General features: G+C 45.2%; 4 protein-coding genes across 7 annotated transcripts; 2 read left to right on the top strand and 2 right to left on the bottom strand.

Moving 5' to 3' along the window:
• Nucleotides 1–1,084: 1,084 nt before the first annotated feature.
• On the top strand, nucleotides 1,085–2,409 carry rps26 (ribosomal protein S26). The gene is made up of 4 exons (XM_056587013.1): nucleotides 1,085–1,187; nucleotides 1,508–1,685; nucleotides 1,954–2,084; nucleotides 2,338–2,409. Exons 1-4 carry the CDS (start codon nucleotides 1,185–1,187, stop codon nucleotides 2,371–2,373), a joined length of 348 nt encoding a protein of 115 aa, XP_056442988.1. The 5' UTR covers nucleotides 1,085–1,184; the 3' UTR covers nucleotides 2,374–2,409.
• A 1,876-nt stretch (nucleotides 2,410–4,285) lies between these two features.
• On the bottom strand, nucleotides 4,286–10,457 carry ikzf4 (IKAROS family zinc finger 4). 4 transcript variants are annotated; one of them, XM_056586954.1, is made up of 9 exons: nucleotides 10,422–10,457; nucleotides 9,682–9,903; nucleotides 8,615–8,666; nucleotides 8,421–8,528; nucleotides 7,754–8,041; nucleotides 6,612–6,779; nucleotides 6,151–6,297; nucleotides 5,901–6,032; nucleotides 4,286–5,694 (listed from the first exon to the last, which is right to left on the bottom strand). In XM_056586954.1, exons 3-9 carry the CDS (start codon nucleotides 8,649–8,651, stop codon nucleotides 4,859–4,861), a joined length of 1,716 nt encoding a protein of 571 aa, XP_056442929.1. In that variant the 5' UTR covers nucleotides 8,652–8,666; nucleotides 9,682–9,903; nucleotides 10,422–10,457; the 3' UTR covers nucleotides 4,286–4,858. The 4 variants fall into 4 exon arrangements, with proteins under 4 accessions (XP_056442929.1, XP_056442909.1, XP_056442919.1 ...); XM_056586934.1 differs by having other exon boundaries at nucleotides 10,334–10,446; XM_056586944.1 differs by having other exon boundaries at nucleotides 9,682–10,446.
• Nucleotides 10,458–10,558: 101 nt separating this feature from the next.
• dnajc22 (DnaJ (Hsp40) homolog, subfamily C, member 22) lies at nucleotides 10,559–12,854 on the bottom strand. The gene is made up of 4 exons (XM_056587000.1): nucleotides 12,652–12,854; nucleotides 11,719–12,341; nucleotides 11,080–11,372; nucleotides 10,559–10,968 (listed from the first exon to the last, which is right to left on the bottom strand). Exons 2-4 carry the CDS (start codon nucleotides 12,272–12,274, stop codon nucleotides 10,795–10,797), a joined length of 1,023 nt encoding a protein of 340 aa, XP_056442975.1. The 5' UTR covers nucleotides 12,275–12,341; nucleotides 12,652–12,854; the 3' UTR covers nucleotides 10,559–10,794.
• A 405-nt stretch (nucleotides 12,855–13,259) lies between these two features.
• lmbr1l (limb development membrane protein 1-like) lies at nucleotides 13,260–26,583 on the top strand. The gene is made up of 17 exons (XM_056586976.1): nucleotides 13,260–13,638; nucleotides 16,950–17,034; nucleotides 18,962–18,995; nucleotides 19,256–19,395; nucleotides 19,887–19,990; nucleotides 20,428–20,551; nucleotides 20,636–20,704; nucleotides 20,788–20,852; nucleotides 21,088–21,160; nucleotides 21,970–22,059; nucleotides 22,161–22,237; nucleotides 22,350–22,427; nucleotides 22,530–22,603; nucleotides 22,903–22,993; nucleotides 23,622–23,688; nucleotides 24,027–24,188; nucleotides 24,611–26,583. Exons 1-17 carry the CDS (start codon nucleotides 13,576–13,578, stop codon nucleotides 24,694–24,696), a joined length of 1,482 nt encoding a protein of 493 aa, XP_056442951.1. The 5' UTR covers nucleotides 13,260–13,575; the 3' UTR covers nucleotides 24,697–26,583.
• The last annotated feature ends 148 nt before the right edge of the window (nucleotides 26,584–26,731 follow it).

Below are 26,731 nucleotides of genomic sequence, written 5' to 3'. Positions count from 1 at the left end.
CAGTCCCGTGTCACCCGCCCTCCATCGCACTCTGCCAAGAGTGTTCCTACGCACTGAGGCCCCTCATACTGCCGCACACACACACACACACACACACACACAAACACTTTTCCCCGCAGCCTCCTAGACACAGGGTGCATGTGGCACCTAAGGAATTCGTAAGGATCCCTGAACCTTAAATGACTGTAATTGTGACATATCTTCAGTCGATACCTACAAAGTGGATGTCACAGATTGTGATTATAGCAAACTATATGGATTTTTGTGTGTGTGTGTGTGTGTGTGTGTGTGTGTGTGTGTGTGTGTGTGTGTGTGTGTGTGTGTGTGTGTGTGTGTGTGTGTGTGTGTGTGTGTGTGTGTGTGTGTGTGTGTGTGTGTTTGTTCGTGTGTGGCCACACTGCAGTTCGGCACCTCTTCAGTCCCATCAATTATACCTCTGCATCAGGCAGCGAAGCCAAAGACATTTCTCCTAGCAACTGTCTTTTAGAGGCCGTGACGCAGACAACAACAGGAGCAACTTCTTCTAATCCACATGCATACTGGGAAATAACTGCATCAGACATCTGCCCCAGTCTCTGACTCATAAAAATTCAGAAGAATAAAAACATGCACGTTAGTCTACGCGCACGAACACATAGACTAAACGGTCGTCATCTCTTTCGTATTCTCACACAATCTATGAGGGCTAATCAGTTCCAGAACCCAGCGTGAGGACGCTGCCAGCCGACCTCGAGGGGGCTCCGTTTTGCACCCTAAAACTCTACAGTCCGTCTCGTACCATAAAATAATAAAACCGATTAAATTAAAATAAAACGTCAAGGTGCTTAACGCGTTCTGTTCAGTATTTATTTATTTTATTCAGCATATGTGAGCGAATGGGAGAATCCCAACAAGGAAACTCTGTTTAATTAATACGTGTTGTGGTGTAATACCGTCATCTAGTGGCCAGTCAATGACATTGCAGTAATCCCTTCGATGATTCAAAGTCTTTCTTTGGAATATAAAATGAAACAATAAAAAAGGTTTATACAATAATTTGACAAATATGCTTCAGTTTAAAACAATAATCAAATAATATTGACAAAAGTCCTTTAGATTGAAAGCTAGAAGAACACCACCCGGAAAGGGTACTTGAGCAGTCGGTTGTGCTTCCGGTCTCTCTTTCCACCTCTCCTCGCTCCACGATGGTGAGTACTGCTGCGCGCTCGGCCCCGAATTATCGTATAGAGTGCTTATTCAAATGTGAATACGCTTACTATAAATGTCAAAACACATTTATAATAACCTAATTCGATAATTTTGTCGACGTAGCGGTGGTCTTCGACTACCAATAACATATAAGACACCAGACTGAAAAACCTCGTTGCGCGGAGATTGCTAATCGTGCTAAGAAAAATGCTAGTCGGCAGTGCTCGGAAATGTCATATGTTTTAAACTCCCAACATTCGTTTTTCAATGACATTCAATGAGTTGACCAGGTGTTATTTATTTGTTTACCCTTTTAAAGACTAAGAAGAGACGTAACAATGGCCGTGCCAAGAAGGGCCGCGGACACGTCCAGCCCATCCGCTGCACAAACTGCAGCCGTTGCGTGCCCAAAGACAAGGCCATCAAGAAGTTCGTGATCAGGAACATCGTTGAAGCCGCTGCGGTCCGTGATATCTCCGAGGCCAGTGTGTTCGACTGTGAGTGGGGCAATCAGAATAATGCATTACATATTACTACAGTACACGAGTAACATTTTTAGGCTTGCTTCCTCAACAGCCACACAGCATAATTTTATCATGAAATCCAAGCTGGTCCACGTTAATTGTACCAAGTAAATTTGTGTATTTTGCAACATAATGTTTAAAATTTCCCATCATTGAATACTGTTTGTGGCAAATAAGAATCAACCTGATATGGCTTTTTGCGAATTTGAATTATCAACTAAATGTGTTTTCCCCACCACAGCTTACGTGCTACCGAAGCTGTACGTGAAGCTGCACTACTGCATTAGCTGTGCCATCCACAGCAAGGTAGTGAGGAACCGCTCCACTGAAGCCAGGAAGGACAGAACTCCTCCACCCCGCTTCAGGCCAGCTGTAAGTAGACCAGTAGACTGAACCAATTCACCATCCTTTGTACTAGTTGTTGAACCAAAATGTGCTGCTAAGAAACTAGACATCCCGGATGTTAAATTCCGGTGTAATGTGTTGGCCAAGGGTACTAGAACTATTGATCCCTTTTGCTATTCGATAAAATGTGGCGTATTGATTGATCTGTCATCGGTAATTTGATTAGTCTTGGTGCAAACGTAAATAATAAACCATACCCGTTTTCTTTTCTCAATTCCAGGGTGGCCCACCACGCGCTCCACCGAAGCCAATGTGATATGGAAACATTTTGAAATAAAAAGTCCCAACATAATCAGCATTCTGTCTGTGATTTTAGTCTGTACATTTAGCAGATGTTTTTTATCAAACGACTAGCAATAAGTACTTTTGTAAGGAGAAACCATCTTTCTAACATTAGGATGTTCTTGAAACCAAACACCAACCACTAGGTTAACACATTCCCTGTATAGAACATAGCTAGCGAGGATAAAAGGCTGCACAAAGTATTCTATTTTATTATTGGTCAACTGTACAACATACGATAAGTATGTAGGAGGGGTGGCTTTGGGAGTCCAGGTGACCTGAACAAGTGAGTCTTTTGCGGAAGATGGTGATCGTCTCAGCAGTCCCGACATCAGGCAGCTCGTCCCGGTACTGCGGAGCCAGTACAGAGTTGTTACTTGGAGTGACCGTTTATAGCTCGTATTGATGGAGGTACCACACGTCAAGCTATATGCTCTGTACAAGTTGTCAGAAGTAAAGGGTCATTAATTTCCTGAAGGTTGGTGCAATGTCAGCCAATGAGCTGTTAACTGTAATGATCCCTTGCATAATACAATGCATTTAGCTAGTGAGGACTGTACAAACACTTACATAAACATAACTTTATTGACAGTAAAAAGTTATAGAATATCCAGGTATACGCAAATAACTGCAATTACATCTCGGAAAGCAACATCACTTGGAATAATGAGGCAGTTGTACTTGTTGAGGTAAGTGTTTTGTCATTACATAAATTCCACAAAATACAGAACATTTAAAGGAAACCAAAACCCATGCCCCATCTTCACTTCAGAAAATGATATATATCAAATATTTCACAATTCATGTTTAAGCAGAAAAATGGCAAGCACACATGCTATACTTCATTCACACATTTCTGTACAGTGCATTTCATTTTTTTCCTAACAAGGCTTCAAGTACATTTTTTCCCAGCATTTAAAACTAAAAGCGGCCAACCCACAAAAGCATGTTAGAATACTGAATTTGGTCTCCTTCGGGTCAAACATATACATCGTTAGGCAACTCACCATACTGTAGCAATAAGGTATTTGGGTGCTAGAAAGAAGCAGGAGGTAACAGTTTATAATCTTGAGGAATATGCTGGATAAAATTTGGGATATAGCTAAACACCAAGACTGTAACATTGAATATTAAACCACAAAGGCTTTTTAAATAAGATATTTCTAATTACACTATCTTTTTTTTAATATATATACTTAGCCATGACCACCTAGTGGGAAACCACAAGGACTCTGAAATTGACCAATAGTAAATCCTTTGACACACCCAGTACACTTCAATATGAGTGCAGCACATAGCCAGCCACGTACAGAAAGCTTCTGCAGAAGACCGGCATTTAAAAAAAAAAGAAAAAGAAACTGGGTCATCCTAGATTAAGATCCGATCAGTCCAAATCAGTGCAGTCAAATGATTAGAAAAGGGCAATTGGTGGGAGTCAACAAGAGCTTCCAAGGGGATCCTCTTATTTATATTGGGAGACAATCTAAAAGTGCAAACTTTCCCAGGAAGCCTGGGACTGCCTCAGAATCTGAACTTCACAACACTACAGGGTCACGGTCTGATCTGCACCAGAATTCCAAGTCTCACTTCCACCCCCAGCAAAGTTTCCTACATCCTTAACCCAAACTTAACCCAAGGCAAAGATTAGATAAAATATATTTTTCATTTTTATTTCTTTCAGCTTTTGCCCTTGCTTTGATTATATTTTAAGCGCAGCAGTAGAACCTTTCCAGAGGGACTTTACATGCAAAGTTTGCTGTAAACACGAGGTACGTTTAAGGCAATCCACTTCTGTGCTTCATCTATGATAAAAGATTCTCCCCGACCCGAGTGCATATTAATCTAACCTGCCTCCCTCCCCCCACCCCCTTCATAAATCACATGAATACAAAGCTCTCTCAGTGCATATTTAACAGACTAATTTGCTATTTCTAAGATGTATGTGCTATGCTTGTTCTTTGATTAGCTCCATGTTACAAGCTTTTATGAACAATAGATTTATTTTTCTATCCAAATTATAAGTCAGTTCAAGTGACCTATCAAAGTGCCAAATAAGCCTTTTATTAAAAAAAGATGGTGTGATAATTTCTAAGCACCAGGTTTCCTTAACATCTTGTAATGACAGGAAGTCCCCCCCAAAAAGGCACTTTTGGAGCAAAACAAAATGTTTTGCGGAATGATTTCATTTGGGGGTGCAATCGATAATAATTTGTACCTCCACTTGTATTGTATGATGCTGAGAGAGAATGTTCTCGTATGACCTGCTGTAAATTGTCTTAAATACACCAGGGTCATGCCACTACTATCATTAACTATAACAATAGTTACAGTAATAATCGAACCTGGTGCAGAACAAACCGGATCCGACACAATAACTGCTCCATCCATCTACCATTCATCTCAGCCCTCGCCCTCCACCAACCTGGGCCCGCTGCGGCCCCCCAGCCCGCCCGGCGCCTTCAGCCCACCTGGTGCTCTCCCCGGCTGATGTGAGAGGAGAACTCGTAGCGGTCCTGGCTCCGGTGGCCACAGATGTTGCACTCGAAGGGCTGGCGGAAGCCGTGGCAGCCCATGTGGATGGTGAACATGACGTGGTCCAGGAAGAGGACGCGGCAGTGCGGGCAGTGGAAGCAGCGCACGGCGCGGCCCTCCCTGTCCACCACCTGCAAGCTCTCCCTGGACGACCGGGGCGACCCGGGGCTCTTCTTCACCGCTGAGAGGCGGACGGGACACGCCCTCTCCCACTCTGGGTCGGAGTCTTTGGCCGGACCGGGGATGGAGCTGGGGCGGCTGCGGGCCGTCGCCGGCGTCAGGGGGGGGTGTAGGTGCTGCAGGTGGCGGTGGTTGGAGGTACTCGTTGGGGCAGCTGTGCTCTGCTCTTCCGCCGTGCTCTCCGTGTCTGTGGAGTCCGGACATTCGGTGGGAGAGTTGTTGGCACTGTGGGCGGAGGGAGGCTCGTTGCAGCCTTCGCCCGTGTCCGGCCCCGCCCGACCGATGGACACGATCGCCATGCCACTCCCGCCACGGGCACATGTGCTCTGAGGAGCCACGCGACCGTACACAGAGCCCATGGCCATGGGGAGTTCAGACTGGAGGCCGGGGTGGGGCTGAGAGAGCTTGGGAGGTTCGTAGGTCTCACTCTTCACCCGGCCTTCCTGGAGGTACTTGGAGCTGGTTCCCATCAGCCGGACAGACTCCCCAGCAGACTGGGAGGTAAGGTGGTCCCCTTCCTTCTCAGAACCAGAGGACAGCTCATAAGGTGCTTCGGGCATGTTAAGACGCATGTGCTTTTCACCTGCACAATGTAACAAAAATTGTACCGACTTCATAAGGGATTGACCTAACCAAATATAACATGCAACCAATGACCCTTTATGCACAAGTTAAGGTTTATCCTATCTGAAAATTTGTATTTAATTTCTATGAAGTGTAAGATCATTTCTTATCATTGATATGAAAAATTGAATCTCTTTGTTGGATGACTTAAAGCAAAAACCTTACCCAAAAACTTCTGGGGAGTAGACCTCTTGCGTTTGGTGATGCTATTCGCGAGCCTCTCCACAAACGGGAGCTTTTCAGTCGATGGCTGGATCACTGGTTTACTCATCGGCTCTGGATCAGGAGAATCCTCACCTAACACAGCAGGCTCTTTGTCATTGGTACGTGCACGGACGAGACTGAGGTACGTAGAGTGACATGCATTGGCGTTTACAACGGTTGAACTGGGACTCTGTGCGAGAGCAGTGGTTACCTTGTGCTGATGGTGTGCCGGCGGTGGTCTGGTGACTCTGCTGGCAGCTGTGGCAGCGCTCCATGTGTTCCTCCAGGGTGCTCTGCTGCTTGTAGCTGCGCCCACAGCGCTCGCACTTCAGGGTCTTGCCTGCCTTGGGAGACGACACTATGGGATAGAAAAAGGAATTTTCAGATGGAAGAATGTGTTGAATTATAATTGAACTGAAGTTGGATAAACGTCGGACATTTTCACGTGTCCAAGGGAATGCTTATTTAAACTTAACATGTTCAAAAGGAAAATACTTCCAACAGCATTTCAAGGTTTGACCAGGTTTAAAAGACGTATTCTGTCCTAAGCACAGAAATGTCCCCTGGACCTCAATTTGATCGACGATAGGAATGTCAAATAGATCAGACTAAGTCCGATCCATCTAGTCTAGTCTATGTGTTATTTACATTCCAACTGAATCTATCTGGTACCTGCATGTGTGCGCAGGTGTCCGGTGAGGGCGTCCCTCCGGCGGCAGGCGTAGTTACAGATGGGGCATTTGAAGGGCTTCTCTCCTGAGTGGAGCTTGATGTGTCGCAGCAGGTTGCCCTTCTGGGTGAAGGAAGCTCCACACTGACTACACTGGAAGGGCCTTTCGCCTGACAACATTCATTCAGACGGACACACACAAACACTAATTGATGGTTGTGATTGGGTGAATTTCCTCTGCTTTCTTTGTCATATTGTGAATGTGACTCACTGTTGCACAGCCACCAGCTTACTCACTAGCCACCATGACTACAACACCACATTGTCGAACAACACACCTTAACCTTACTTGACCTAGCCGCTCACCAGCTTCCGCAAAATACTCGAGACTCATTTGTTCAGAGTTCATCTAGACTCTGCATAACCTCCCCCTCCCACCCCTCCTACGCACTTATTGTATGTTGTACGTCCTGGCACTTAGGCCGAATCTCGATTCTTCCCCTTGCCCCTTTTGCTTTGTCTTTGTCTTTGTCTTAACCAAGACAAAGACAAAGACAAAGCAAAAGGGGCAAGGGGAAGAATCGAGATTCGGCCCAAGTGAGCTCTCAAATCATCTTAAAAATAAGGGGTACATAGCACTCAATCTTATCCCTTAATCTTGATCAAATTGGGTATTGAGACACCACTAGCTCTCACATGAACGCGCAACTTCAAGGGTAAGGGGGAAGATAAGGGGTAAGGGGAAGTATTGAGATTGGGCCTTAATGTACGCACTTATTGTATGTTGTACGTCCTGGCACTTAAGAATAGTACTCGTGCAGTATCTTTGTTGTGCACAGGGAATGGGTTAACCTAGCGATTGTAAGTGCTTTGCAGTTGGTTCTATGAACATCCTTACTGTACCAACAGCGATATATTGTTTCACCTTCTTCTGACAAATGCACTTATTGTAAGTCGTTTTGCTTAAAAGCATCTGCTAAATGCCCTAATGTAAATGTATTGCACTCATTCTTCTGTGTTCCCTGGATTTGGAGAGTCTTTCCTTGCCCTTCAGAAGGCCTGAGGGTTAGGGTAAACCCCTAAACCTAACTGTGATGAAGGGCTAGACAAATATAAAGGACTTGATCGATTTCAATTTTCTCACCGGTGTGGCTGCGCTTGTGCACCATAAGGACATTCGGTCCAATGCAGATCATTCCACAAATATCACACTGGAGCTTGCCATTGGGCAGCCGAAGAGGCCCCGGCGAGATGGGCTTGGGGCTGGTTAGCTCACTGTAGATGTGTCCCCTCTCTCCAGCAGACACACCAGCACCATGCTCTCTGCTCTGCTCCTCTTTAGTGGGGTCTCTGTCCTCCCTCACAGACTCTCTGGGCTGCGGACCCACTGCCGGTTCTTCGTCGCTGTACAACTCAACTTTGATGGAGTTTGCTGTGCAGAGGTGGAGATGATTGTCTGACATTGCATGTAGGCCATACCTTTACTTATCTTATCTCATACTGGAATAGTAAAACATTCCCTCGTAAATCAGTACTTTGGTAAAATGAATTGTAAATCATTATGATTATTGCATTAACCTGGTGGTTAAGAGATTCCAGGTTAAAAATTAAGAAAGGTAATTCTTGTGGAATAGCCTTTTGGTAAAAATAATAACTGTTTTTGCATTGCTCAGATAAGGTACAATAAAAATGAAGATACACTTTGGAAGTATAAAGTCCCCAAAGGAATTCCTCAAGTAAAGTATGAATGCCCCCAATATTGGAATCTGCCCCCCCCCCACAAAAGGGATACACAACAAAAGAAGACTGACCACTAAGGGAGCGGCGTGGAGAAGACTTCTGACTGTTTGAAGAACTGACCGAACGTCCTCGAAGCCCACAATAAAAGTCCTGTTCAGTAGCTGAGTCTCCTCCGCTGCCTGAGGACCCAGACCTCGGCATGTTTCACACACCGCTAAGGACATCTGTAAACAGGACTCGTTGGGCTCATCTGAACTTGGCTTACCTGGTAAGTAGGAGTCATTGCGGTCATCAGCATTCATTCTCCCACCAGAAGCCTAAAGGGAAATTGAAAGGATATTGAATTAATTTGCTGTGGAACATAATGAAACGCTAACTGAATAATTGTTATATTTTCTTTAAACAGTCTACCAATACCACATGATGCTCACCCTCTATCTATCTATCTATAGGTGTATCTTACAGTTGTCTAGATTAATAATATCACTAGGTTAACAAAGGGTAACTAATGGCTTTCTTCACTTCTCCACGGTAATAGACGGCAGTTTATAGATACGACCACACAACAGAAGACCTCTTGTTTCTGTAGGCTTTAGGCCCACATAAAGGATTATTAATACTTTTATTCTAACAAAGCATTGCCTACTTTGTGCAAAAATATATGTATAAATGTTGATCAATTAAGCCATAGGCTATATATTGTCATCTATTATATTATTGATAATAATACATTAGTAGCCCATAGATAGGGGTAAACCCTCACAGATACAGCGGTTAGCAGAGGCGATGGGGCGAACGGAGGGCGATAACAAAGATCAGCGGGATTTCGTGCACAGGTTGCGCATTAGGCGCAACAGGCATGATGCATCCGTGAATCAGATGCATTTAAGTCACATTAGGGTGCGCGCCGCGCGACTAATTGTCGACACTTCTTTATACACATGCATCTTCATACATTACGGTATTGAGTAACATGGCAATTATTTGTCAGCCTTCCACCCGGCTTCACCCCACTGTATTCCTGCCAACTGGTTATAATATATAGCGTTCTGAGCTGTGTTTTCCAACACATCTTCCTGCGCGTAATGCTCGGACTGTCATCTCGAATAGTTGTTATAATGCTGATGTCTGTCTGGACGAAAGCAGGAGCCGTATAACACTCGGCATGCCGAACAGGTCTCTGCTGTTCAATGTTGCACAGCCGTTGCTATGGCACCCGACCACACGACAAACGGCATTCACCCCATCAAGTACTGGAAACATGTTTAAAATATATCGCAATTGATGTCATGTCGTGTCAAGCAATGCACGATCTGCCGCTGAGTCTCCTACCTGGCGACCGACTGATATTCCCCGATCTTAGATGTCTGGATGGCTGTTTGTTTTCCCAGGCGACGACAGCATCTCCGGGATTTTTTTTATTAATTTTTTTTTACCTGGGAATCCCAAACAACTTCCGGGCCCATGCTGGGACTGAACAACAGAGCCTTGATCCGCTGCTGATCACCGAATGCATCGATGCATGCGAGGTGCGTGGATATGGAATTAAACCACCTGTTGACATGCAATAATATTAAACGAGAAATGGTTTCACCCTCCATTCAACGGATTTGGTTTTTAAACGACAATCTAATGTACAATTTTATACACTAGATTGTTGTCTTAAACCAAATTAATTTAATCAATTAATTGAATATGTGAAATGATATGCATGTTGCAATGGTTGCCCATGTTGACGCCCACGGCCACTTGATTGCATTGGCACAGGGATGTAGCCTAGGAGTGTGTGACAAACATGCTGCCATGTGCACATATGGCAGGTCCATGCATACGGCTAACGAGTGTGAGGCCGGATGTCGCATAAGTTAAAAGTGCTTAAACCAAGCCAAGGCTAGCGTAGATCTTATAATACAGCAACATTAAAATAGGATCTGGCGACTGATGTGTTGTTTCACTACACAATAACAACACAATTTAGGCCTACCATTCTTTCAATTCACAATAATTAAGTGAGTAAACATTTTAATCATACGAGAGGTCAATTGTAATGCGAAGGGTTAACACAACTTAACTGTTGATCAAAGTGACCAACCAGAACTTGGCTTCTCGTAAACATTTATAGGAAGCAATCTCAATAGGAAGTGACGTTGGTGGCACTGTGTGTTGGGGGGGGGGGGGGGGGGTTCAAACAAGACAAACACGATTGCAATCATTGACTGTTCTTATTTATTTGCATAAGAAATATTTACAGGATGCTACTTTTCTGCCAGGCGTTTTGGTTCACAGGTGTATTGTCTTTGAATAATCTGATATTGGGATTCATTGTAGTATATGTATACTGCCACAAGATGGTGTTAAATTCCCGTCAAAAGTATGTACTCCGTGTGTCTTAATCATAGCTGAACACTTGAAACCGAGGCATTTCCTCCACAGAGAAGGTACCATCTATTTGAATCGGTTTGGTTTGTGTTGGCGAAGAACCTCATAGGCGTCATGGATCTTTATGAACATAGCTTCTGCCTCCTTGCTGGGGTTGTGGTCCGGGTGCCAGGTCTTGGCCAGCTCCCTGTATGCGTGAGCGATCTCTTCAACAGAGGCATCTGCTTTCAGAGACAGTACCTGGACATACACAATAGACAGCTCATCAGTTACCTTTTTAAATATAGGATTAAATGTTTTAAACTATTTTTAAATATATTTTATGCAATTCATCCCCGCACAAGGACTTACATGTAATGCATCTATTTCTCTCTCGGTGTATTCTCTGAGAAGTATTTCCAGAACCTTCTTCCAGGCCTCTTCTGTGTACCCCCCTCCTGTTATAGCACATAAGATCCTATAGGGGATCAGTAGCATGTACTCGACAAAACCACGCAGCCAAGGGAAGAACCAGAAGAAATTCAGCAGCTCTGCCAGACAGTCAGAGATGTAATAAACAGTGGCTGTAGTGTTGTGGAAGATACAATAGCCCAGTGGAGCAGAGAAGGCGAGCCAGGCCATCCCCAGCTTATACAGGCGGGGACCTGGAGGGCAAACCAGGGGAAATAAGGAAAAAAACGAATGAACTAACCAGTATTTATTGGATTCCTACTTTTCATTTAAATGATGCGTTTTTTTTGTGAAAATGTATTGCTATCAAGTTTCTGAACATGTCAGTCTTTATGTATTACATGTTATACAATTGTCTTATGATTGTCCAACCTAGTCAATGTGCGCTTTCATAACATGCCAGTCTATACGAACATGCAGATTGTGCTACCTAGTCTACGTATGCTTTCTGAACATGTTTGTCCATATAAACATGCAGGTCATCCTAGTTTATGTGCTTCGGGAACATGTCATTCCATATGAACATGCATATTTTCCTACCTAGTCCATGCGTGCTCCTGGCCGGTCTTGGAGATTTGAATCTGCGATGCTGTGCTGCAGTGACACTGGCCACCAGACTAATGGGCAGGGGTGACAAGGTGCTGCCATAGAATATAGGGGAGGTGATGAGGCAGGCAGTCATGGTCTTCTGGATGTCTGAAGTCTGCTGGCCAACGTCAGCCACCAAGTACACCCCCGCGCCAACAGAAAGGGGCAGTACAATCAGGTAGAAGAAACTCATGGAGCTGAGCCCTATGAGGGATACCGTTCCAAAGTAAATGCCCACACACACCTGCCCAGCAAGCCTGGTGAGGCCTATAGGGGGAGGCGCGGCGGCGTCTCGCTGCCTTCGGATCTTCACTCCCGCTGTCTCTTGGTTGGCCTCGTTCACGTACGCAGGGATGCGTATGAACTCTCGGGCCCAGCCGATGCCAAACCCTCCAAATGTGAGCATCCACAGCAGAGCATGGCTGTCTCGACCTAGATATATATGGTGCAGGCCTAGTGGGCCACCTGCGGCCCATAAAGCGTACGCTACTGTCAACCTTTTGCCCATGCTGGGGCCCTCAGTGAATCAGATGGTGCACAATGCTGGACAGTTGACTCATCCTAAACAGTCGGACCTGAACAAGCAGAAATAGTATTAAAACTGGGAGGTAGATATTATTCAAGTATTTTAGTTATATTTAGATTCTGATTTGGCCACATGAAGTCTTAAAATAATCTAAGGAATGTACCTGTTAAAATATAGAGTCTGAAGCATTGAACGTTTAAACAGAGATTAAACATTAACATTAAGGGCTATCGTGTTTTGTTTTTTAAAATACAAGTCAAGATAGTAATAATCGTATGTTTATAAGAAATACAATATAGTCGACTAACTACTATAGCAAGCAAGGAAACTTCAATTATGATTTAAATATAGTGCCTTACCGCAGATAATCCCCTTTACCCTCGTAGTTTAAGGGATCGGTCTCAACGTTGCCTTGGACTTTGGATTATGATTACACATTGAAAAACTGTACTCATAGAACTGACCAGTGGATCATCATTACATGGGTAGTGCCAAGGGATTGGCTTTTCATGCGTACACTGTAGACAAAGGCGGTCAATTGTTTTATATTAAACCACTGACTGTTTGAGGAATCATTCATATTAATTGCAATGCTGGCCACTGCATATGTGACAGCAGCAATTGTATTTTATTCATACCCTCATTCCTGAGAGAGAGGATCCTGCATGTCCTCGATATTCCGGTCTGCCGCCCCACAACTTCCGGTGTCCTGCTGCAAATGAGAACTTTGTCCCAGGAACGAGAAAAAAGGACATGCCACAAATAACAACATGATAATAAACGTGGGATTTGACAATATTCCTACAGCATTATCCGAAACAAAACGGAAACATACATTCCTCTACGATCATCAGAGGCCCCCCCAGCCCTCTCTCTCGCCGCTGAACCCATGTAACTGAAAGTCCCGCCCTCCCTCTCGCTGCCAAATCCATGTCACTGAAAGTCCCGCCCTCTCTCTCGCTGCCCTACCAATGTCACTGAAAGTCCCGTTGTGAGCATCACGTAGCAGGCGTTCCGTCGGGAGAGAAGAACGCCCTCGAACGGGGTTGTACCGTGGCTGGTTGCCCTTCTATCGGACCACCCCTTCCTCAACCCTCCTCGGTTTGCACTATTCTTCAAATGCATGTAGTGAGCCAGCATCAACTCCTGGCCCTACGTTGAAAATGTAGGCCAACAAAACCAGCGCATCCATCACTTTCCCCAGGAGATGCTCCTTACATCGGCCTTACGTTAATGCTCAGTCCCAGTGCTCCCAGCAGGAGGATCTGGAATGGTTCCGGAGAATGGAAGGAGACGACGTGTCGGTCAGGGAGCAACTTTTTCATAACCGCGTCCGGGAGACCATCGTAAGTAACATGGAGAGGAATCCAGTCGATTTGATCAACACGTTAACATAAGTAACGTTTCACGGTTAATGACGACACTTCATCAGTAGTCAAATGTTTGCTTGTCGTGTACGAACAGCTATAAACCTCAGTCAATGCTACTTTTTTTTTAAGGTTACTTTTTAGCCAAGAAAATAATTGTGACCAAGGCAGAATCAGTCATTTAAACATGGCTAGGCTTGGCATTATATATCGAGTGTTACCTCATTTTTGCAGTTTCCAATGATTGGAGTTTTTTTGCAGCTGGTTTCTGTTAAACTCAACTCATACCGGGTTCATATATCCTCTTATAATGCCTTGAGACCACTTTGGTTTAGTTGCTTTTGAGACTATTATAATAGTTATTAAATAGTTTATTTACAGTTATTTCTCTCAGTTACCACGGGTTTTTCACATTAGTTTTGGTCCTCAGGGTAGACTGACATTTAACGCCATAAAGCACAGCAGTTACATTGTTGTAGGTGTTGATATGCTTTGTGTAGATATATTCATACTGACCCATATTTCTCAATGTTTACTATATGTGTATCGAGAGTGGATCGAGGTCGGTCTCAGTATACATCGTAATTTATAGCCATGTGAATGGCTCAATGATTGTCACCATGTGGAGACATTGTCTTAAATCTGTGTGGACATGACTGCCTCGATAAAGATACAAACAACACCTGATCAAAGGCTCCTTGCCTTGAACGAATCAACCCATGGGCTTGTGTTTACAGTCTTAACCTCTTCTAGTACTATGTCCAGTGATGATAATCAGCATTGAAAGACCACATACTACCTGACTGTTAATTGAGGACCGTCAAATCTGGTCCGTCACCAATAGGTGTCGTTACATACAGCAAACATTATTTGTAAATGTCCCACACCCTTTGAACAACCTCAACATTTTCTTAGAACATCTTCAGTTCTGTAGTTAAACCGTTTGATGTTTGATGATATAGAATATGTGGCACTGTGTGACAACCCGGGCAGTCCTCTCTAACCACATGATCTTAGGGCCAAGGGGTTGGACGGTTCCATTGTGGACCACTGTGTTGACATTTTAGAATGACACCAAAAGTTGTGAGAGGACACACAATGTTGACACATAAACACACGGTTCCTCACACCCAACCCGTGGGTAGTTTCCCTCTCCTTCAGCCTTTAATTGACCCTTTTCCCCTGCTTATTGGTTTGTCTGTTGGAATATGACAGAGGATTTGCCTAATGTATAGACGGTTATACACTGCTGAACGAGCCCACTGCCCGAGCTGATAAGTTTATGCGCATAGTAAAGTATTGGTTAACTGCAACATCCCAGTGATCTGTTGCACTAAAGTGCATTATTTTCCTACTGGCATCTTAAGCACTGTGACCATATCAATAGGAAGGAGAAAAATAATTTGATTTGGACACATTTGTCACATTTGACCAATTTGAGAATCTGAATCTCTTTATTGTCATTGCACAAAGTGCAACGAAATTGGGGCAGAGGATCTCAAAATAAGTGCTTTTTTCTTGCTGATGTAATCATTGGAGTGGCAGATGCTGGATCACTTTTCCCTTTATCTTGTCTTAAATGGGTCAACCCCTCTTGTACCTCTTCATGCATTATAAAGCCTAAAGAGTACGCCCCTCCCCCCATTTTGATCTGTTAATTCGTTCTTTGTAATACTTGCAAAGGAGAAATTGTGGAGTATACTGTGTGTACTTTTGGCATGTTGTGAAATGTAAGCAACTGCTTAGCAACTCTTAATAGTAAATAATGGTGTTTCTAAATTCCGTGTCAATTAAAACGGTTAATAATGTGTCGATTTTGAGTGCTGCCAAAGTTATTCTATGAGCATTCATTATTTTGTTTACGATCTTCTGTAGTATAATGGATGTGTGTTTGTATGTTATTAGTGGGAAATGTTCTGGTGGCAAGCATGACACGTGTTGACAGGGTGTGTGTGTGTGTGTGTGTGTGTGTGTGTGTGTGTGTGTGTGTGTGTGTGTGTGTGTGTGTGTGTGTGTGTGTGTGTGTGTGTGTGTGTGTGTGTGTGTGTGTGTGTGTGTGTGTGTGTGTGTGTGAGTGAAACAGTTAGGAGTGCTGAGGTCTAGTTTAGAGGTGTCTCCTTGGACAAATTTTGACTGCATTAGCAACAGAGAACTCCCTGTGTTTGTCTACTGAGATACCTGTTAGGTGGGGAAAACAAGTTCAGACATTAAGACGGTGCACAAATGTTTTGCACTATGGCTTAAACAAACGGGGCAAAGAGCATGTTATTCTTACATTTTCTAGATAATACAGTCTGCAGAATTAACAAATTACATTACTTTATAATGGAGTGCTTCTTTGTTATAGATGTCATAGGGCTAATTCGTTTAGTGAATTTCAAAAAGCATTACACCATTAGACATGCAAGGCTTTACTTGTATATCTTCGCAGATTTACCAAAATATCGGCATTGTTTGATCTTTTCCCTTTTCAAACATGAAACCTCCAATTGGTAACAGATTGATTTGTGTTCATGTTGTCACTGTGCGATCGGTCTAAAGCTGTTGCGGATAACCCCTTTAGTTCCAGGCCGCTGGCTGACATGTCACTGTGACCAACTAGCAGACATGCTCTAGCACTTGGGGTGGGAGGTTGTGACTATTCCTAGAGCAGAGATTGCAGCACAACTAATGGCTGAAGCAAATTTGATGGTCATAGTCCATAGTTCAGGGAAGAGCTGATCACTTTGTGCTGACGATCCATCACTGTGCTTCTGGCTCTCTGCCATTAATCCTCCAATTTACCCCTCAATGATAACGTCTGTGTGTACTTTGGTAGCACTTGATCATAAGCAAAAATAATGGTTCATATTTTCTTTAGAAATTGCCTGATATTTTCATCTGTGTCTATTTAGATCACCCATACAACTGGTTTCCTTGCACATTAAATAATCAGAATGTCGTCCAACTAGAGATTTGCATATACAGCAAGTCTGAACCGCTGTCATCTTGACTGATCAGTGAGAGGCTTTGTGATGAGTCGGTATGCAACTCCCTCTGTATGTTACTCCAGCCTCTGGATTCTCTTGGTATGACCCCCCCCACCCGGCTGCTTAATACACAAATACTCTGACGCTAATCAACCTGGTCTAACAGACCTGTCTGTCTGTGGCTACACTAAAAACAACGACAGGGCTGCCTGAAACATTGCAACTAAAAGTGATACGACCTATCTTCTAGAATATGGACTCCAGCTATTTGGAGAAAGACAGGAATAAAATGTGCACGCATTTAATTTCCTCTCGCTCCAGATCTGTGTGCTCCTGTTCATTGGCCTCTACATCGTGTCCTACCTGATCCTGACACACTTCAAGAAGAATGCCGAGTTTGTCACGGGTGAGCATGAAAGCCAGTCCATCATTCCTGCTCTGTGGGTAACTAAGGCCATCAACACTCTTATCGTTGCTAGGCTGCTTGGTAAGGTTATCAATACATAGGGATCCCATCAAACCAAAGTGCCTGGAGCAAAACGGTGACAATGTTGACAGCGGAGGTAATGAAAAACAAGTTTCTGTAAAGAATTCCTGTAGTGAGAGTGTGGAGGGGCACGCCCTGCGTGCAAGCACATGCAAATCTCAAGCAGCAGATGCATATGGTTTCCCACAAGCCACCTCTTCTTCTCTGCAAATACACAAGGGTATTTTGGAGTAAATATTGCAACACAAACTGGCTCACTATACATGCAACAAGGTCAGATTTAGCTGTGTGGTCCCTCTGTTGCACTCAGATTGGTCCCAGTCAATAATATTTCCACTTGACATTGTGATTTTTAATGGTCGAATACTATTATCTTTATTTTTTGAGTTGAGTTCATTATGAAACATGTATTTGTGAGAACCACACTGTAGCCTTGTTTCTCTGTCAGCACAGTCCGCTTCACCTTGGCAGGCACACCGACCCCCAGCCTCCTCAGAGCTGGGAGTTACATAACAAAACCCGACATTCACATGCATGGTCTCCTCAGTCAGACTGACCTGCTGTCAGGTTAGGCGGTTGGGGGGGTTGAAGAATGTTCCTGCGAGATAAACCCATACTGCTCTTCGTCTCCGAAGGCCCTTCTGCACGGACACAAACATCTCAATCTGTGTTCACCAAGGATGGGCCTGGAAAAAAAATTGTTTTCAGTTTCAATATGAATTTGCTTGCTTTGGAGTAATGGTTTATCAGAAACCAAATTAGATGTCGAACAACCCAACAACAAAAGGTTCCATTAAGCAATGATTCTTTTTTTATTGTTATTACAGACGCATGTCAATAACAAACTTGGAAATAGGTGTGGCGCGCACATCCAAAGGTAATCCACAGGTGCTAGACAATGGTATTGAATATAAGGAAAAACGAGGGTCTGCACACGGTTTAAATGCTCCAGAAGTGGATTTATTAACGTTTCGATCTCTAGGGATCTTCATCGGGCATCCAATGCCTGATGAAGATCCCTAGTCATCGAAACGTTGCCCGTTAATAAAAAACTTGTGCAGACCCTCCTTTTTCCTGATAACCAAACTTGGGTCACATGTCCAAGGGAAATGTTGATTGGGTCCAGCTGTAGCTCCTCCAAACAGCGGCTCTGTATTGTTGCAGCCAACTCGACTTAATAGATGCCTCAGCAGTCTGTGACTGGCTGTGAGAAATCAGAAAACTGTGTCAGTAACAGCGGAGCTGTTGTACCTCGAAGCGACGAAAGAGTTGAGCAATGCAGGTCTATAAATATACCAACATAGCATTGGTTTCAAATGGAGCGCATTTTTCACTTTCTTTCACATGACTCAACCTGATATATGGTTGAACAAGTCTCGATTTCCCTAAGATTCTTTTTGTTGCTACGTTTAGTCTATTTACAGTCCAAATGCGCAACATTTGGCACTAATCAACAAGGAATCAACATTTTTCTCGTTGATTAGTGCCAAATGGTGTGCATTTGGCACTAATCATGCACTTCATCATGCACTTTTGGCCATTTGCACTATGTTCTGGACATAATGTTCAGAAGATAGGCTCCCCCTCTCTCCTGTTGGAGAGGTGGTCCCTCTCCACTCACCTGGCCGTCTCACTCACTCACCCCCTTGTCCTTCCACACATTATATTTCCCCCCTGACTGAGCCCAACCAGATAGGAACCCATTTATTACATTCCAAACCATCTCAATGTTTTCCATGTCTTCTGTTCCAGCCAAACATTGTTTCATGTTAGTGAATGTTTTCACAAGCCTGCAGCTGTAGGAAATGGATGTTATCACTCATTTCCTGTGCTTACTTTCTTTCAGACGACATTGAAGATGCCACCGTCAACAAAATTGCGTAAGTGAACGAGCCACAATGAGCATCGGGTTCCCAATCGGAATTGGGATAGATCACCGGTGACGGTTTAAACGGTGGCCTTCGTGTGCGGTTGACCTTTGTCCCTACACGCAGGCACAACATAGAAACACTACCCCTCCCTCCCTATCACCTAGATGGTGCTGCACACGCCCCGCCCCATGTACCTGATGGGTTTGATGACGTAGACTCAACCCCTTCCCCGTGTGTGTGTCCGTCCGTCCGTCCCCCCCCCTGCGCAGGCTGTGGCTGTGCACCTTCACGCTCTCGGTGGCCGTGTGCGCCGTGCTGCTGCTGCCCATCTCTATCCTGTCCAACGAGGTGCTGATCACCTTCCCTCAGAGCTACTACATGCGCTGGCTCAACGGCTCGCTCATCCACGGTACGCCTCTCTGCACACCCACAGCTTACACTCAAATTCCCCCTGTGCTCGCACACAGGACGTACAGGACATTCCCCCCCGGGGTCGGGCTGAAGCCAAACCGACCGACCGACCGGCGAGTAATGACAATGACGCCACCAAAGATGATAATTACCTCGGATCAGTGTCGACAATGCCCGTTTCTCTTCCTCCTCGACCCTGGTGATCCACCTCGGGCCTGTACCTCCCTAGTTTCTATTACGGTTAAGTCATAAAGATTAACCGTACATAAAGAATGTAGACTAAACAACGGGAAAGGTGCGGCTGAGAAACGTTCAATGTTTTGCTCCACACTTCCATGTCAGCCATCGCACATTCCCCATCCTCACCCCCATACTTATCTCACGCGGCGTGGCAGGCCTGTAGCGCACGGTGGTATACAGCGGAACTACAGATGAATGCTTGGTTTAAAGGCTGTGTGTCCTACCCCCCCCTCCCCCTTTCCTCTATAGGCTTGTGGAACCTGGTCTTCCTCTTCTCCAACATGTCCCTCGTCTTTCTGATGCCCTTTGCTTACTTCTTCACCGAGTCCGAGGGGTTTGCAGGGTCCAAGAAGGTACGTGGTTCAATTCACTAATCACCTTAGCCCTGACCGAAACCCTAGCCCTCCCATGGAGGCATCCACCACAATGCTTCATCAATGGGCAGTAACTCTTTTGTGAATGGTACATGGACTGCCTTTTATATCGTGCTTTTCTAACCAGTAGCCACTCAAAGCTCTTTGCTTTATTGCCTAAAGTTCCTCCATTCATGCACACATTCACCCAACGACGGCGGAGTCAGCCATGCAAGGCGACAGCCAGCTCGTTGGGTGCAGTCAGGGTGAGGTGTCTCGCTCAGAGACACCTCGACACTTTAGGCCAGGAGCTGCCGGGGCTCGAACTAGCAACCTTCTGGTTAACCAGCCCACCCACTCTACCTCCTGAGCCACATGCCGCCCATGGGCAGTGACTCTCGGGTGCGTGGATGCTTTGACATGCGTCTATGTCTCAGGGTGTCATGGCGAGGGTCTACGAGGCGGTGGTGCTGCTGTTGCTGCTGGCGCTGCTCGTGGTGGGGATGGTGTGGGTGGCGTCCGCCCTGCTCCACCACAACATGGCCCGGGAGAGCCTCTACGGTGAGCTCACAGCACGAGGCCGGCGCTCTCTTCTGTCGTCATGTAAACGCTGGTCATAACCTGTCGGCTTCGCTTTGTTTCCAGACCTGTGGGAGTACTATCTGCCCTACTTCTACTCTGGGATCTCTCTCTTCGGAGTGATGCTGCTCTTACGTGAGGATAGCAGAACCTTTCAAATACAATATGCAATGTGGTTGACACTAGGATTTATCGTGTGTGTGTGTTCTCCTCCTCAGTGTGCACCCCCTTTGGCTTGGCCAGGATGTTCAGTGTGACCGGAAGCTTCTTGGTCAAACCCAGGGTGAGATTCAACTCTGTACACTAAAAGTCAATAATTAAAATGTAGCTGCGTGTTCTCCGGGGGTTTATCCGGGGAATAATGAAACTTAGAATGGTCTGAGAGCAATTACTATGTGGGATAAGATATTTGTGTAAAAGCTGTGTAGGTCAATTAATCAAAGACATGGACAGCAGCAGGAATTGTCAGGTTTATTTGTTTGACTGATCCTTCTCACTGTGTCCCTTGTCTCTCCCAGCTGCTGGAGAACATCGAGGACACTCTGAGCTGCACCGTCTTTGAGGAGGCCTCTCTCTCCAGGAAACTCAAGCGTGAGTCGGTCGCCGCCAGTGTTTGTTTTACTGTTTTTGTCGTTACAACGCCGTTACTGTATGTTACATGCGGTGCGTTACTAATAATTGATTGAATTGAACTGCGTAATCCGAACGCACCCCTGGCTCCACACACAAACGGCTCGGGAGGAGACCAGGTGGGTTAACAATGAGATAAGCCATTATGATTGGCTAAGGCAGAGTCATGTTTCATGGTAGCCAATCAGGTCCAGTGTTTTTACACACGTGTGTGTGTGTGTGTGTGTGTGTGTGTGTGTGTGTGTGTGTGTGTGTGTGTGTGTGTGTGTGTGTGTGTGTGTGTGTGTGTGTGTGTGTGTGTGTGTGTGTGTGTGTGTGTGTGTGTGTGTGTGTCCTAAAGCCAGGACACGCGCGCCACGCACACACCAAACAGATTCGATTAAGCAGCAGAAATGGCGAGTCCGGAGCAATCCGATGAAAAGTTGGCATTTTCTGTAATATTCTGCAGATGTTCCACAGCCTTTGCAACCAAGCAAATTAGAATTCAGTTGGAAGTATATCAGGGCCTTGAATGGGCAGTTCAACCATTTAAAAAATCCAAATCCAAATCGTAACGCAAATAGTTTCTTTCCCTGGTAACTACTTACTTTTATTATAGAGTAATTCAGTTACTAACTCAGTTACTTTTTGGAACAAGTAGTGAGTAACTATAACTAATTACTTTTTTAAAGTAACGTTCCCAACACTGGTCGCCGGGCTCCTCTCCCTGGTGAACCATTTGACCCTGTTTCCATGTGAGGTGCTGAGCCTATGTTTGTGTGGTCTCCTAGGGGGCGGCAGTACCTCCTGCTGGGTCACACTGAACATGGAGGCGCTGAAACACGAGTACCACACGGTCCAGACACAGCGCCTCGCCCTGGGTACGCACCCTGGTGAAGCGTTTCCACCGCTCTGGCACGTTCATAAATAGACGCTTCGTTTAACGATGTGTGCATTTTATTCATAATATTCTGTTTCACAGAGATGCGTGGGAAAGCATCCCCATGGCAACGTAACCTGGGCTACCCACTAGCGATGCTTCTGCTGCTAGCGCTAACCGTACGTGTATCACCACCACCACGACCGCCGCAACACTGTCCTCTGTGACCTTCACACCATAGAGCTAGCATGGTCTCCCTGACCTAACGGCGTGTTGCGTTGTGTTTGGCAGGTGGTCTGTATTCTGATGGTGATCTTCAATGTGCTGGAGCTGCTCTTCGATGAGACGGCGATGCCTCGGGGCATGGAGGTGAGGCTTCTGTCCTGGAAATACGGGTTTGTGAGTGTCTCATGTTTTGGGTTGTCTTGGCGGAACTGACCTCTGACCTCTGACGGTGTCTGTGGCTGACAGGACCCTCGTCTCGGCACCGCTTCCTTCTCCATGTTCGGCTCTCTGGGAGCCGCAGTGCAAGTGGTGCTCATCTTGTATCCTTTAATTGGAAGTCATTTACATAGACGAGCACGTTGAAATGTTAATGAAGCACATCATGCTTCCCTGCTGTCCACTCTGAGCTCTTCCAGATGTCAGACTGCCTCTGCAGGAGCTGGGTTACCTGTGTGTTGCCATGGAGACCACTTCTGAGGGCTCCAGCTCTGTTAAATGTCAACAATAAGGATGTTCTTAAGAAAGGTTGATCGTTGATAAATGCTTCATGCCTTCCAATACGAGCCATCGATGTTGACGCCTCTATAAAAAGAAGGGAAACCTTAGCCCTGTACACCAGCTACCTAATGGTGTCTTCAGTGGTGGGCTTCTACAGCTCTCCCCTCTTCACCAGCCTCCTACCGCGTGCCCAGGACACCAACCTCACACAGGTAAACCACAACATGCATGTTTCGGGACCAGAGAAGGCACAATAACCAGAGAAGGGGAAACTATGCCATTTAGGTCCAATCCCATTTCTACCCCTTACCCCTTCCCCTTACCCCTTCAAAACAAGGGGGAGGGGGAAGGGGTAAGGGGTAGAAATGGGATTGGGCCTTATAATAATTTATAAGTGTGATTGCACTAATGATCTTGATGTTACTGTTGGAAAAGGAAAACGCAATCTTTTGAAATATTCAATGTATTTATATGTATTTGAGCTAAGGATTTAAATTCCTTCCCCAGGTGTAGACAGGATTGAACTTGTTGTGTCAAATGCTAGAATCATAAATCTTGTCTATAACTCCTGCTCATTGAAGGCAAGAGCATTTAAAATGCAACCACATTGTATAAAACATTGTGCGTGAATCAACCAAACCAACGGTTTACCTGGTTGAGTGAGCGTAGGCGTTTAACCACAGGTTTGGCAACATGCAGCAGCATGCTTTAGGAACAAACAACAACCCTACTGACACTTCACCAGGGAGGGAGATAAGATGACTTGTGTCAGCATGGAGCACGATGCTTGTGTTTTTTCCATTTTTAAACCACAACCTCTGACCTGGCCCCTTCTTTCAGATTATCGGGAACTGTGTTTCTCTGCTCATTCTCAGCTCTGCACTGCCGGTCTTTTCACGCACACTTGGTAAGCAGCACTCGGTCACAAGCGGCTAATGCACCATTCAACATGAGAAACTCTCTCAGAATGCTGTTAGTGCTACTTTAGCAACAGGAGCTGTGATCCTCTGGTTGGCCACCAGGGGGCATGTGTGTCGCGCTGATGGCTGTGGCGGTTGAAGCCTGCCTTGTGATTTGAAGAAGAACCAATGCATTTTAAAACTAATGTTTAGTTAATAGAACCAGCGCATTTTCACCTAACGTCTTGTTCATAGAACCGACGCATTTACACCTAATGTCTTCCTCATAGAACCAACCATTTTCCAACTTGTTAATTGAATTCATTTCCACCTACACGGGCTCCAGGGATCACCCGGTTCGATCTCCTCGGGGACTTCGGCCGCTACAACTGGCTGGGGAACTTCTACGTGGTGTTCCTGTACAACATGATGTTCGCTGGCCTGACCTCGGCCTCCCTCATCAAGACGGTCACATGGGCGGTGCAACGAGAGCTCATCCGTGCCTTTGGTCAGTATTATTATTTTTGTGGGCCCCCCCCCCCCAATGTTCCAGCCCCCCCCCCCCCCCCCCCCCAGTGTTCCAGAGGGCTGGTCCCTTCCTCAGATAGAAAGATACAATCCTTCAGGAAGGTGAGGGGACGGGAGCAGTCCCTCCTTGGGGACACACACACACACACACACACACACACACACACACACACACACACACACACACACACACACACACACACACACACACACACACACACACACACACACACACACACACACACACACACTCCCCCCCTCTTCCTCAAGGCGCTGATAGCATCTCTGCTGCCCTTTAAACCTCTCTTTTGTTCTCTGACCAGTGGTCGTCTGGGTTACTCTTCCCTTGTGGTTCCTACAGCTCCCTGTGTGCTTACTGGTCCTTTCTGCTTCTCCCTGCAGGTCTACACAAGCTGCCCCTCACTGTGTCCCGCTCCACCGTCCCCTTCAGACTGCTCCTGGCCAGCGGCCTGTCTAAGATCCAGTGAGTCGGGGCTCCCCACCACGTCGTCCACTGGGACCCGCACTGGACCACTGGCGCTGGCCGGGACTTGAGTTCAGTCTGCCATGGGATTGGTCCTCGGGTCCCCCCCTCCGTCAGGTTGCAGTCTTAGCCCTCTCTGTTCTAGGCAGCTGGAGGGGTTTTCGGGGCTTGCAGAATGACCAATGGGAGTTCTGCCCAGAGATCCTTTTCTTCAAAGGTGGAATCAACGTTGATGAGATGCTAGCGTTGGCTAATGGCTAACAGCTCGGACATTCACTGTCCATGAAATAAAAAGGGATCAAGGCCGTTTTCCCATTCTTGGCGTCATTTAAACATGACCACAGCAAGCATTCCTACTCCCCTCCCCTCACAGGCCTTATAGAAACACAATCCCTTTGGCTGGGCACGTCTATGGACACATGAATAAAGCCAGCAATGTTATTTTGGAATATATTTTGTTTTCTCTCAGAACACATTTCCTCTTCCTGCTCTTAAGTCCTTAGGTTCCACTCTCCTCCTCATGCTTCCCCCTCTTAAGTGTCACCACTATTTCAGGAGGTTGATCTACTTTGCAGTACTGCCATGGTGTTGTGCTAATGAGAGGAGGAGCCTCTGCATGGGGCCATCTGGTGAAGCAATGCCGTCTTCACCTTCTGCTTTATGAGGATTTGGGCATCATGTTAAAATTGGGGGACCACGGGAAGGCACCGGACAAGGCCGCACTAATGCGCAACGAGCATTTACTGTGATGATCACTTATTGTGAGTCTATGCATTATTCTGAGTATTTAAGTCTCTGTGATTCCGTATGAAACACATGCACTAACAAAAATGGCTTTACACTTTTGACCTGTAAGATTTACACGTCAGAGTATTTTTATTCCTTTCCTGCATGGGTTTCATAATGCAGAGGGACTCTGGACCATTAGACCAATCAAACTGTGAAACTTAAACGTGGAAAAAAACTAAGTGCAATATTTTATACTAGGGAGTTTTTACACTTTAGCTTAAGAAATTGTTTAGTTCTTATCTTCTAATGGGAGTAACTCTTCTAGGATTAGTTTTACAGGGACTTTCAGTGGATGTGTAGGATCCTTTTGTATTTGTTTAAAGCAAATGTGACATGAGATCGATTCAATCATTCCATATCCCTTTTTTTTCTTTTTTTTCTGTTTCCTTTTTTTTTTAATTTTAAAGCGATGTATTCTTCGTGATTCCATGTCACTGTGTAGGCTACTATTTGCTACTTTGCTGTATCAGCAGGAGATTATCAGTGAGGTTGGTAACCAGCAGGGGGCAGCCGCTCATATATTCAAATCCTTTTGCGCTCTCAATACATGATCATCTGGCAGTTCGCTCCCCGGCCAGTAATTACGTGGAGCGCTGTTTTGAGCTTTCATTCAATAAGATTTATCTGGTTCTACTTTGTGGGAACGTGTGTTCATTTAGGGCTATTTGTGATGATAATTGTCACTTCTGCATATTGCGTCTTAGGCAATCACGTTTCACAGGTGTAAGAAAACAATAATGTACGGCTGAACCATTTACAAAATGTCTTTAGAGCTGTTCTCAAAGATGGCCAAGCTGTTTTTTTTATTGTTGTAAAATGCTCTGATATTTCAGATTGATCTCAACTGAATTATCTGACACAATGTTGTTTATTGAGCCAAAATGCTAATAAATGTTTTGTATACAAATTGATGCATGTATTTGTTAGATAAAGGATTCTACAAAAAAATGTATGATTGTTTTATAACAAACTTTGTATTGCGTTAAACCTCCGTGGCCCATTGTGTTAATGTACCCATTATCACACCACCATGTCCCTTTATCCTAGTTGTGTGTTTGTGGCGGTCCCTTTATCCTAGTTGTGTGTTTGTGGTGGTCCCTGTATTCTAGTTGTGTGTTTGTGGTGGTCCCTGTATTCTAGTTGTGTGTTTGTGGCGGTCCCTTCATCCTAGTTGTGTGTTTGTGGCGGTCCCTGTATTCCAGTTGTGTGTTTGTGGTGGTCCCTGTATTCTAGTTGTGTGTTTGTGGTGG

The sequence above is a fragment of the Gadus chalcogrammus genome, chromosome 1 (genome assembly GCF_026213295.1).
Source record: "Gadus chalcogrammus isolate NIFS_2021 chromosome 1, NIFS_Gcha_1.0, whole genome shotgun sequence".
Lineage (NCBI taxonomy): Eukaryota > Metazoa > Chordata > Actinopteri > Gadiformes > Gadidae > Gadus > Gadus chalcogrammus.
This window is presented reverse-complemented; position numbering and strand designations above follow the sequence as displayed.